General features: G+C 45.8%; 1 protein-coding gene across 4 annotated transcripts; it reads left to right on the top strand.

The window, feature by feature from the left end:
• Positions 1-1,306: 1,306 nt before the first annotated feature.
• tmem74b (transmembrane protein 74B) lies at positions 1,307-13,320 on the top strand. 4 transcript variants are annotated; one of them, XM_065955272.1, is made up of 7 exons: positions 1,307-1,325; positions 2,318-2,437; positions 5,052-5,929; positions 7,309-7,487; positions 8,686-8,744; positions 9,226-9,504; positions 9,806-13,320. In XM_065955272.1, exons 6-7 carry the CDS (start codon positions 9,280-9,282, stop codon positions 10,418-10,420), a joined length of 840 nt encoding a protein of 279 aa, XP_065811344.1. In that variant the 5' UTR covers positions 1,307-1,325; positions 2,318-2,437; positions 5,052-5,929; positions 7,309-7,487; positions 8,686-8,744; positions 9,226-9,279; the 3' UTR covers positions 10,421-13,320. The 4 variants fall into 4 exon arrangements, with proteins under 4 accessions (XP_065811344.1, XP_065811343.1, XP_065811345.1 ...); XM_065955271.1 differs by having other exon boundaries at positions 8,647-8,744; XM_065955273.1 differs by lacking the exon at positions 8,686-8,744.

Raw genomic sequence — 13,320 nt, 5'->3', positions numbered from 1 at the left:
TTGCTTCCTGGTGCTCAAGGGCACCAGTAAGTGAGCAAGGCACCAAATCCCCCACCCACCACCAGCTCAGGCGGCTCTGTCACCCTGAGATCTCTTCATTAGTGCATGTCCATAGGATCCTGTTCGTGCATGTGTGTATATTTCAGCCTATGTGTGTCTTGCATGACTTACAGAGTGTAAAAACAGAATTTCCCCTTGTGGGGGTAAATCTTAATCTTAATATACAAGATACCTGTGCTCAAAGCTCAAATTTTTAAGATCTACGTAAAACAGAGGGTCAACATTAAACATCACCCATTAGACAGTTCTCTTATCACATATAGACACAGAAGCACACAAAGTAGGCGTACACCTGTGTGTGTAAGTTTGTGAATGACAGGGAGGGAGGAGAAAGTGATCAGTCATTAACCTGAGAGCGTTTATTAAGTCTGATGAGGAAGCTACAGGTGAAAACACTGTCAGCTCACCTGAACGACCTCCTGATCAGTAACTATCACACCTGGACCAACTATCACAACTTGATCAGTTTTCTCATCCTGGATCGATAAATCACACCTGGACCATGTCTTCATCAGTGCCAGCTTCAGCAGGTGGAGTGCAGGTGGTCACTCTGGAGGACTCTCAGCAGGTGAACGTGATGCAGACCTTCAGCCGGATGAGTCCGCTCACTCTTGGGGTGAGTGTAAGACCGCTCAGGTGAGTTAAATTAAACAGGTAATTTAGTTTATAATGTGTGTGTGTGTTTTTGCAGGTGGTTCAGATCATGATCGGCATGATGGTGATTTTGTTTGGGATCCCCATGGCAATGGATGGATTTCCCCTGCTAGTGGTGTATAGCGGTACCTTTGTGTGGGGAGCGTTGCTCGTGAGTCTTTAACGTGAATTTAATTTATTTAAAGTTTGATTTTAACCACACAGTGATATACGTTTACAAGATGATGATCTCAGTGGACACTCTTATGTCGGGCATCATAAAGAATAATATCAACAGTTTTAACTTAAACATTAAAAAAAAAGTTTTAAAGGAAGATTTAACGTCCATGTTTTACAATTCATTTGTTTCTGTCTCAGTATATCATAACTGGCTCCATCACAGTGGCTGTTTGGAAATTTTCCAGCATCTATCTGGTGAGTAACTTTGTATTTATCCACTCTGTCAGAACTTTTTCACGTTTTCATGTTTTTGTGGGACGACGTGTCTTCTGTCCTTTGTCATGTCCTCTGTCCTCTTCTAGGTGAAAACTGCTTTGTCCTTGAACATATCTTCTGCTATAACTTCATTTATAATGGCCGTCCTTCTGTCTGTCGACGCTTCACGGACATCGGTTTGTATAAAAACATAAAACATGACTTTTATTACTTGTAAAACATGATTGACTCTAAAGAAGTATAAAACACAGTTATAGATTAACAATCATGAACCACAATAATCATTGCAAATCTAATAAAGCAGATACAGATCTTCAGCTGTTCGTATTCTCCAGGTGTGATCCTGTCAGGTTCATGGGCACCACTTTGCAAATGAGTCAAAAAGACACCATGAAATGGTGAAAACACTCAAAGGGTTGAATGTTCCCCTTACTGCACTGCAGAGTGAACACAGGCGGTTTTCTAAACCTCCCACTATCCTAGTAGTCCGTCCATATGAGAACAAATGTGAGATCCTCAGTGTGACAAAAATACCTGGATGTCGTACTGATTCTGGAGAAATCTTCAGTCTGCATCAGAACAGTCTCTGAATCATAAAAATGTAAATGAATCTCTTGTCAGCTTTTTTCAGACTGTATTTGAACGCTACGCTGTGGCGGCATTTGATGTCAGCTGGGCTGTTGTTTACTTCCTCATTCCAAGACTAAAAAACAGCTTTGCCGGTCCTGGTGTAGAATAACCACATCTGGAGGTCAGTCTACAGACTACTGTCCAACGCAGTATGTAGTACATACGGCATGCTACATTAGATAGTACTTTGTAGTAGGCGGATTTGAAAAAAAGTCACTGAATACAAATACTGCTTGTGGCCCCACCCCACTGCAAACTACACCCACGATTCCGGCATTAAACTTTTACTGGGCAGTTAGCATCAGATCAGGTCATACAAGAAACGAGAACACCCTTTGCACAGATTTTAAAAGCCAGCAGGAAACAGAAATAAAACGTGTCATGTGTGCCTGCGTGTGCGTGTGTGTGTGTGTGTGTGTGTGTGTGTGTGTGTGTGTGTGTGTGTGTGTGTGTGTGTGTGTGTGTGTGTGTGTGTGTGTGTGTGTGTGTGTGTGTGTGTGTGTGTGTGTGTGTGTGTGTGTGTGTGTGTGTGTTGCAGGGTCTGGTTGAGGGTTTCTTCGGGGTCCTGGTTGTGTTCCACTTCTTGCAGCTGGCTGTTTCGCTAACAGTCATAGTGTTTGCCTCCTTAGCTACCTGTGAATGTACCTGTAAGGAACAGGTGAGTTCAAACAGACCCATTCATCATTGACTGTATAGTCATATGGACGATGCACCTCCGTCTACTCCCGTTGTACAAACGTGAAGCCAAAACACCCTCATTAAAACAAACACTGTGACATAAATCAGCGTGATAAGAATGATAAAGACAGAAACCTCGTTTGAGAATTCTGATTTCATACTTTGACCCATATCCCATCTGTTAACATGGAGGAGGCGGAGCTTGCTCTTCCAAGCGGGAGGCCCAGGTTCAAATCCCACCTGTGGCTCCTTTCCCGCATGTCATTCCCGACTCTCTCCCTGATTTCTGAATCTATCGACTGTACTGTTTCTCAATTAAAGGCACAAAAAGCCCTAAAAATACACTGTGTAAATACATATACTGTAATATACAGTCCATGGATATTAACTGTAACAAACACTGACATAGATATGTTGATGTGATGTTCTCTCTTTGTTTTTGTATTGAAGCTTTTAACTGTCTTTGTCACACCTGGAAGTACATCAATGGCTGCACAAGCTCCGCCCCCTTCCTATTCACCACCTGCCCCCTCTGATAAGCCCGTCACCCTACAGGTGAGTTGTCCCCGAGTTGCAGGAGTTCGTCTGCATTTGTTGTCAACTAAAAAAAAAAATTACTCAATATTGGGTATCAAGAACTTCTATTTTTGTTGTCAGATGTTTTACTTTTACTGGAATCATATCAAAGGTATCATGACAACTGTAAAGGCCCTGACTCACCAAGGAGACAGATGGCCGTCGGTTCTGGTGAGCGGTCGTTGCCCTAGTTTTTGCTCCGTCGCTGCCTGTCGGCCCCAGTTGGCCTTTTTTTGGCCAATTCCACATGTTTAGCCGGCGCGGTTTGGGTTAGGAATCTCTCTGATTGGCTGTTCAGCTAAGCGAAACAGGAGAGCCAGTGCACGGGAAGAAATACGGAAGCGCCTCTTCTATCCTTGTTCCACTAATAAAAGACCCAGAGCTGACAACACCAGCGCCATATTCAACTTTTTATCAGACATCATTCTCCATTAGAAGTTCCTATATTACGAGTGTTGAGCGACAGCGGTGATAATATGGTCTTCTCGTATCACAACAACGGTTTATTTATCCACGTTCTTCTTCGTCCTCTTCTGGTTTCCCCTTTTTGGAATGACGATTACAGACTACCGCCCCCTGCTGGCATGGAGAGTTATTGCCTCTCACGCGTGCGCAGGATGTATGTGGTGGTTGGTCGTCGGCTTTAGTCTTGCGGTGTGTTGAAGTGTCAATTTTTGGGCAAGACAAAAGGCATCGCCTGCCAACGACACAGGCGATGCCTTTGTCGCCACTATTTCTTTGCCGTCTGCTCGGTGTGTCAGGGACTTAAGAGAGAGCAGACTGTATCTCTGTTCACGCCATTGACACGCTAACGAAACACCAATAAAGATTATAGTAGACATTCCATCCATCCATTATCTTTACCGCTTTTACTGTGCCAATCCCAGCTCCTGGATTGGTCTGGTCACCAGCCAATCACAGGGCTGACATATAGACAAACAACCAGCCACACTCACATTCACACCTACGGACAATTTAGAGTCAACAGTTAACCTAACGAGCATGTCTTTGGACTGTGGGAGGAAGCTGGAGTACCCGGAGAGAACCCACATATTCACAGGGAGAACATGCAGACTCCACACACAGAGCGGCAGACAACAGTCTGTTGATGACGGCTGGATGTTTGACCTCCTACTATGTCTGGATGATGAGCTCAATGATAATGACGGCCCTGCTATCACAGCGAGGAGGATGTGGGTACAAGTCATAGTTGGCACCATGTGGACACAAGACCTGACCAGACAAGAAGCTGGACTGGATTCAATATTTGAAAGGCTTTTACAGAGGGCTGCAAGCCTGACGCCGAGCTGGTTATGTCGGTACACTGTGTTTAAAGGGGATATAGTCTGAAAAATCCACTTGTACAGTGTTTTTGAACATATATTTGGGTAACCTGAGTGACCCACAAAATGTGAAATAAATCCATCCAGTCCTTTGTTTGTGGTCTGCATAAGTCTTACAACACAGAGAAAAATGCTCAGTTTCTAATGTGCTCTCCTTGTGATGTCACAGTGGGATTCTGGTAAAAATAAATACCCTACCCTCCCCTGGTGTCTCCACCCATGGACTCCACCCCCAGACTAGAACAAAACTTTTGAGCAGGTCCGTCATTTTTATTCTCGCTTGCGAAGGAGTGACGTCTACTCAGGGGGGGCTCATTGCATTTAAAGAGACACACACACCAAAACGGAGCGTTCTGAGAGAGCTGGTTTATACAGGGTCACAAACCTCCTCTGGTGCTTGATTTATGTTATATTTTGACCAAAGCACAGCACAGATGTTTCATTTAGACCACAGGGGACTGTTTGAAAAGGGGGAGAAGGGGGATGAAATGTCCTCTTTAAAACAGTGCAGTTGCACTCAGAGACCTTCAGTGGGCCCCAAAGCGCACCAAACCGAATCCCTCCAAACAATGTTTCTCTGTGTGTTTCTCCAGCTTTGTTCTCCTTGTTTGTGTCTTTTGTGTTCGTACATTAACATCCATATAATGGTTTTAACTGTGCTCTGTTGTTTTTCAGATGCAGAGCTAAACCAGCAGAGGGAGGAAGAAGTCTGAGCCCACGGTTTAATCAGCTGAAGAGACGCCCGCTCTTAAAGCACGATATTAATAACTCGTCATATTCACCGGTTTTGAATCGCGTCCGATCCCTGAATTATATCCACTCCTAAACTCACCTGCTGCGCTTTCATTGGCTGGAGGAAACACACCAGCTCCGCCCAGAAACGTCCAGAGTCAACCAGAACAAAGCAGAACAGTAAAATCCAGTCAGAGGACAGAGTCTCTGCAGACACAGTCACCATCAGACATGTATGGAGGCCCAGAAGGGACGATGGAGCAACTTCACTTTAGGAGAAGTCTGTATTTTATTTTGAAGGAGGAAGCTGCTGACTTCATCTTTAATGACAAGTGAATATACTGTAAACATGATTAAAACCTGCACGCTACCTTCAGACTCTGCACTCAAAAACAAATCCTCCATAAATTAACACTTGTAAGAAGAGCATGAACATGATCTTCTGTCGTTAAAAATATTTACTCTTTTGAAATAATAAAACTGTTTCCTGTTGACTGAGAATATCAGCTGATCATTTATAAGCGGCGTCACAACATCTGTTTCACATGTGGGGATCTTTCCCGGCAGACGTGTTGCAAAAGTCCCGTGTAAACTGACAACCAATGAAGAGTCTCAGTTATATCCGAAGACTGTAGGACCCTGAGTGACGTCACCCGTCTGTTCTTGCAGGGGGCGCTGGAGTCCCATCGATGGCGGTCTCCATGCTGGAAATGCTGTCTCAGTCTAACTTTCAGTCAACCTAACGACAGACTGAGAGCTGGAGCTGAGGCGGGTTTTAAAACTCCTGATGAACAGTTACACCGCGCCCGCCTGTCAATCAGGTCAGCTACACGCCTTATTGTGAATAACTCTTATCCTTCGTCAAATCAAAACTGATGAGTCATCAAAACATCCACCCCTTGTACAGTGTGTGTCGATCGAGAAATGAGATAATCAGACCTATTTGTTTTTTTGAACCAGGCTGTAAACATGTTAATCTCTGCTGTAAAAACAGGCTTTTTAGAATGGGTGTGTATGTGACTTCCTGTGCTTCTGCAGCCAGCCTCTAGTGGACACTCGAGGAACTGCAGGATTTTACACTTCAGCATTGGAGGTTGCTGCTTGGGCAGTTCATGTGGTATTTTCTTATAACGACATGTACCAATGCTCCATCCTTCAGTTGTTCAAAAAAGACAAATGTTCTCTCTCATACACGACACAATGACTAATGCCTTTACATTTTAAAATCTGCCTGCAGTCGGTTTGTCTCCGTTTCAGTTTAATATTCTCATGTAAAAAGACTTGTAGTCGACTGCTGCTGTATCTGAGAGGAATAAAAGAAACCCATAAAGCTTGACATCCTCCTGAACACATGATCCTCTCTCCCTCCAGTAACACAAAGCTCTAAAATTAGCCCGGCTCTGTATTTAGGACGCCTGTGTGAGGAGAGAAAAGCCTCTGAAACGTTTCCTCTGACCTCACGGCTGCACAAGGTGAGCGCAGATAATCTACCAGAGGCTGAAGAAAAATGATCACCGCCGCCGTGACGCCTGATTATTCTACATTTTCACGGGCTGATGATTTTACGCGGGTTGTCATCTCACAGACGGACGATGTTTCCTGAGCTCAGAGAGGAGCAGCAGAGGGAAAGGAAGTCAGTGAAAACTGCCTGACGACACAATCTCTGCCTCAGGGTTTCTGTTGTGAGTTCCTCCGTCCTTTGGTCATTAAAACAGTCCAAGAATCGGCTTCCTGCAGCGGCCTACAAGGGCAAACACGCTGCAAACACCCCAACGATTAACATTCAGAGAAAGAGAACTGGTTCAGATAGAAGTGATTGTACCCGACCTAAAAAGCCTCTGCATGTTTCTAATAAGCTCCACGAGCAGAAACGTGCTCAAACTAGGATCAATATTGGAGATGCTTTTGAAAAATGGAGAGAGGTTAGAACGCAGAAAAGTTTACAGACCGATGCAGAGCTGGCTAAACACTGAAGCTTCAGTGTCCACCACATGGCAACCTGCGTGAGCATCGACTCTAGAGAGGAGGGGGCGGGGGGAGACAATGTTTCTGTCCGTCTGTCTTTAATTAAATTAAAAAATGTTTTTAATCATTTTACTTTCCAGAAAATAAAAAAAATCATCTCATTATTGTCATTGGTGATGTTTAAAATAAACTTTATTTATTTATTTTCTTCACCTCTCTGATGTGTCTCCATCAGCTCCATCACCACCCGCTCCACTGACACCAGCAGAGAACCCATGCTTTCTGCGCATGCTCAGTTTCAGTCTCTCCCTCTCGCGCTCTCTCTCATCCTCATCCTCCTCATCCTCCTCCAGCAGCCTCCATCTCTCCGGATGTCCTCCTGACTCCTGCCCGGCCGCGCGGCTCCCTCTCCAGGTAAGACCCGGTTGTCCCTCCGATCCCTCCCCTGCCCTCCTCTCATCGATCACCCCGCAGATTATCGACGCTGATCGGGGCCGTGTTTACTCGTCATTTCGCGGGGTGGAGGGGTGGATGCTGCCTGCCTGGATACTACATCCTCCCCGGTGTTTTCCGCTGGAGAAACAGGCGCGTATTTAGCCTAAATATGACCCACAGATCATCCTGTTTGACCCGGGTTATCCCTCCGGTCTGAGTCCGGGTTATCAGCCGTCTGGTCCGGGTAATGAATAACATGTCAGACGGTGTGCTGCTTATCAGTCCCGGCTGATATTATCTCGCTTACGCACACACACACACACACACACACACACACACACACACACACACACACACACACACACACACACACACACACACACACACACACACTCACGGGGCAGCCTTGTGCTCCGTGTTTGGGCAGTTTTGCGCATCACAAGGTCACGGTTCTGATGGCCGGCAGTCTCCCAGACTCTCTGCCGGCCATCAGGCGTCATGTTCGGATAAAAAACTGTGTCAGTTGTGCAGCCTCACAGCCAGGAGGTCGTGCAGAGAAACGGGCTCTAAAAGCAGATAAAAACGGGATGTTTCCGGGTTGATTAGTGGCTAACTCAAACATGATGACGTGGTGAAGATGAACTGTGACAGCAGGACAGATTTAAGGCTTAGGTAATGAAAACTACAGCTGTAAACATGCTTTGATAACACACACACACACACACACACACACACACACACACACACACACACACACACACACACACACACACACACACACACACACACACACACACACACACACACACACACAGAGGCTGCTGTTTGACCTGAGTCCTTAATGTGCATGAGTGAAGATCACGCCCGGAGCTGTGAGGAGGTGTTCACCTGAAACAGGAACACTGACAGGTGATTCTCTGCTAAATAAATGCTTTCATGCTCAATAGAATAATAAGGTAGCGCTGGATTGGCTGCAGGTATTTAATTATTGGAGAGGAGATACAGACACCTGTCTCCTCTTACCTGTTTTTGACGCACCTTGCACCGTGTGTGTATGTGTGTGTGTGTGTGTGTGTGTGTGTGTGTGTGTGTGTGTGTGTGTGTGTGTGTGTGTGTGTGTGTGTGTGTGTGTGTTTAGGATTTAGGATCTGACTGTATCTTTCATTGGGCTCAACAGAAAGTGACAGCGATCATCGAGATGAGAGGAGCAAAATGTGGGAATAAGTAAATACCAAGGTGAGCTGGACTCGACCTAAATATCAACACTAACAGAGTGAACAGATTGTGGACATGCCTGCAGTCAGCATGCCAATTGCACGCTCCCTCAAAACTTGGGCCAATAGCCTAGCGGTTATGATGCGCCCCCCATGTATGACCTCGTCCCTCTCCTCCTCACGTCTCCTGTTCCCCTTCAGCTGTCCGATCCTTTAAACGCAAAAAAATCACCCAAAAATATAAAACAAGCGTCGTAGTCATGTGTGTCTTTGTGCTGTGTGATAAAACTGTCCATTTATTGTGACCAGCCTCGGGCACACCTGTGCAACAATCCTGCTGTCCAATCAGCATCTTGACGTGCCGCACCTGTCAAGGTGGAAGGATAACCTCGGCTCACAGATTTAAACACGTTTGTGAACAGAGAGGAATGTTTCGTGCGCAGACTCTTTAACTGTGTTTTATGAAGTTTCACACTTCCTGTCGTCTCTTCTTCTGTGGTCAGTGATGATGTCGACAGGAGCGATGGTGAAGACATGAGCACAGCGAGCCGACGTCCATGGAGTCGTCTTTTAACGCCGTAGAGCTCAGAGAGCTGCGGGGCGGGGTAGGCGGGCGGGGCGTGTCTCCGACTCCGCCCTCGTCCTCCTGGACAGCGAGCGCAGCGGGATGCTCAGTCCGCGGGTTCGAGAACGCCTCCTACCAGCAGGACGAAGAGTACGACTACCAGCAGGGGGCGACCGTGTCTGCAGGATGTCCGCCTTCTACTTCAGCGAACAGCAAGGTAAACGAGACACAGCGATGATTTTACTTTTTACTTTTTTATTTTCGGTCAGTGGTTTGGTTTCACGATCTCAGATTTTTTTTATGGTGCCAGATTGTTCGTAAGAAGCTGGCGTCCCCAATGGGTTTGTGATCGATTGATTTGAAGCCTCACGTTTGACATCAAGCTGCCACCATCTTGTTGCAGAAACGACCACATCTGGAGAGGGTGGAGCCTCGTTGCTTCTGTCTGTTGACGCAGTGTGTCTGATTTTCAGATGTTACGGTGAAGGTGTAAAAAAAAAATTGTTTTCTTTTCTCAGGTGGAGCAGCGTCAGGAGCTCTCTCCACGCTCATACGATGAGGAGGATGGCGGTGGCGGCGGTCAGGAGGAAAGTCAGGACTTCACCGAGTATAACCCCGCCGACGATCACTCTGCAGACTATGGCTTCATCTTCGCCCTAGTGTTCCTGGTGAGCGGGATCGTCCTCGTGGTCATCGCCTACACCATCCCCCGAGAGGCCAAAGTGGACCCCAACTCGGTGTCTGCGCGTCAGATGGAGAAGCTGGAGATGTACTACGCCCAGCTGGGCGCGCACCTGGACAAGTGCATCATCGCGGGGCTGGGCCTGCTGACGCTGGGCGGGATGTTCCTGTCCGTGCTGCTCATGGTGTCCATCTGCAGGGGCGAGATGTACCGACGCAGGGCGGCGTTCGTCCGACCCAAGAGGACTTATGGCTCCATCAACCTGAGGATGAAGCAGCTGGCGACGGGGGAGGACGAGGGAAGGGAGGGCGGGGAGGGCGGTGGGGAGTTTCAGGTTGAACACTCAGAGACAAGGAATCAAACCCAGGCCGGACCGAGCAGGAACCCTCCTCCTGCTGCTGCTTCTTCTTCTTCTTCTTCTTCTTTAAATGCTGCACACGGAGTCATCTAAGCGTCCTCTACTTTCACTTTGCAGCCGCCCTCTGAGCAAGCTGTAACCATGGGGGACGCAAAGCGATGCAAGTCCCCCGTTTGTGCCGACTGGAGGAGCACGTGTCGAGCGCAAGTCTGCTGGAGCGAGTGTGAGGATATTTATTCTGACCAATCACAGACTGACTTAAAGAGGCAGAAGAAGAAGAAGAAGAAGAGAGGTAAGAATGTGGCAGCGTGGGAACAGAGCACACTAATGAGATAAACACTATATCACAGTTTGAATATATTATGAAAGTGTTGAAGCACATTGTGTGCGACGGCGCTGCACGCTGCTGCAGAAAAAACTTTATTTATGAAGTCAAATGTTGAAATGATCTGTCACGCTCCTTACGTAGCTGTTAGATTAATGTGATGACATACTCCACCTGCTGCTGTGAATAAGTCTAGAAAGCGTCTTTATCGGGACATCGACACAGAGAAACGTTGACGTGTGCTGGTCGCTCACACACGGATAAACATTCAGAACGAGATATTTCACTCCGGTGTGACGTTTATGAGCTACAGCATCTGAAAATACAAACATGGTTAAACCTTCCTGAGAGAGATGGACTTTCAGTTTCTGCGATCTGATCTGTGCAATAAAAAAACGAAACAACGAGTTTTTAAAAAGAAGCTTTTTAGCGTCTTTAAGCTCTTTGTTTCGGTTTCTTTTGAGTGGAGAAAGTCCAAGACTTCATCTCGTGAAATAAAAACGTCATCGATCTACAAAACGAGGACTGACGTTTGATTTCAAAGTTTATTTTAACGTTTACTTTGATATCTACGTTATTTTACCCTAGAGGCCACCCTGACGACCACGAGCGAAGTGCGACGAAAACCGACTGCTGCGTCCTCTTCTGTCCGCCGCTGTCGAGCCAAAAGTCTAACTCAGTTCAAACGCCAAACAGCTCGTTGCTGATTGGTTAGTGTGGGAGAGGCGAGAACTCGAGGATACACAAACAGCGGCGTTTGAACACTCGTTCATAATTCTTCGTCAACTTACTGACGCTACATGAGAAAGGACTTCTGTGCGTCGACTCTCTCTGACCAGCCCTGGCAGGCCCCGCCCCCTGACGGTGGGCTCGGTGTGTACCTCCCCTAACAAAAACATTAGCTTGAGAAGTCTTCCTCTGCTGCACGGCCTCAGATTAATATTAGCGTGCGACCACAAAAGGTTTTACTTAATGGTGCTGAACACACCACCACGAGGTGCAGGTTGTTTTTGGAGCCCCCTTGTGGTCAAACATTGCAAGAGAATCTAAATCGGCGTTTATTTCGATGTAAGTTTCTGATTTGTCAGACAGCTTCGACTGCTGCGGGCTGTAAATGTCACACATGATGAGAAATGTTTTTCTCAGTCATAAAGACGTGAAGTCTGATTTCTGACGAACACAAAGATGTTTTATGATGAATGAACCTTTAATGTGGCACAGCGCCCCCTCCTGTGTATGATATGTAAACACGTTATTAATGTCTTATTATGCCTTAATGAGTAAACACACACACACAGTACTACACACACACACACACACACAGTACTACACACACACACACAGTACTACACACACACACACACACACACACAGTACTACACACACACACACAGTACTACACACACACACACAGTACTACACACACACACACACAGTACTACACACACACACACACACACACACACACACACAGTACTACACGCACACACACACACACACACACACACACACACACACAGTACTACACACACACACACACACACACACACACAGTACTACACGCACACACACACACACACACACACACACACACACACACAGTACTACACAAACACACTGTACTACATACACACACACACACACTCACAGCACTACACACGCACACTCTACTACACACACTGTACTACACACACACACACACACACACACACTGTACTACAAACACACACACACACTGTACTACACACACACTGTACTACACACACACACACACACACTGTACTACACACACACACACTGTACTATACGCCAATATTATTATTAATATGCTGATGTAATGACATCTGTGAAACAGTTAACTGAGGGCATTGTAGCCACATACACACAGACACACACATACACTGTACTAAACACACACACAGACACACACACACACACACACACACAGACACACATGGACACACACACACGCACACACACACACACACACACACAGTTGGTGCCTCTGTATTTGTGAGGACATCGAGCTCTCGAGCTGTTTCTAAAAACTAGTTTTTATCGGTCAGTAAAATATTCTGTAAATATTCGGTGTCGACGTGTCGGATGTAAACGACCAGCAGAAGCTCACAAACCAAATACGCAGCGCAGGTATGCAAAACAGGAAACACCTTTTTTATTCAATGTGTTTTTTTTATTTAGTCGTGGAGCGTTAACATAAATTCCATTAGTTTGCATTTGGAACCGTTTTTGTCATGCTTTTATTTTGAAATGTTATCAGTATTGTCTTCGCTGAGTTTTCATAACTTCCTGTTTGGATACAACCCTGCTTTTATTTTGAAATACAGTAAGAACCTTCTGGCAGATGGAAGGTTACCACAGAAACAGGAAGTGGTCACGGATCACAAATAGATTTATTTAGTCCTGCGTTTTTTTAAATGTTTGATTTATTTTTTTCTCTAAAATGTGAGAACAAGTTCAGAACGCGGGAACCATTTAATGAATTAAAATTAGGACTGTCAAATGATTTATATTGTTCAAAATGTAAATAGAGTCTTCAAAGTTCTGAATCAGTGATCAAACTGCTTTAACAAACAGTCCATTTTTAGTTACTTTACTCTGAAAAGAATCTCATTCACAACGTGAGCACATTAAACTTCCCTGAAATGTT

The sequence above is a fragment of the Labrus bergylta genome, chromosome 5 (genome assembly GCF_963930695.1).
Source record: "Labrus bergylta chromosome 5, fLabBer1.1, whole genome shotgun sequence".
Taxonomy (NCBI): Eukaryota; Metazoa; Chordata; class Actinopteri; order Labriformes; family Labridae; genus Labrus; species Labrus bergylta.
Note: the sequence above shows the minus strand (reverse complement) of the source record. Positions and strands in the feature narration are given on the sequence as shown.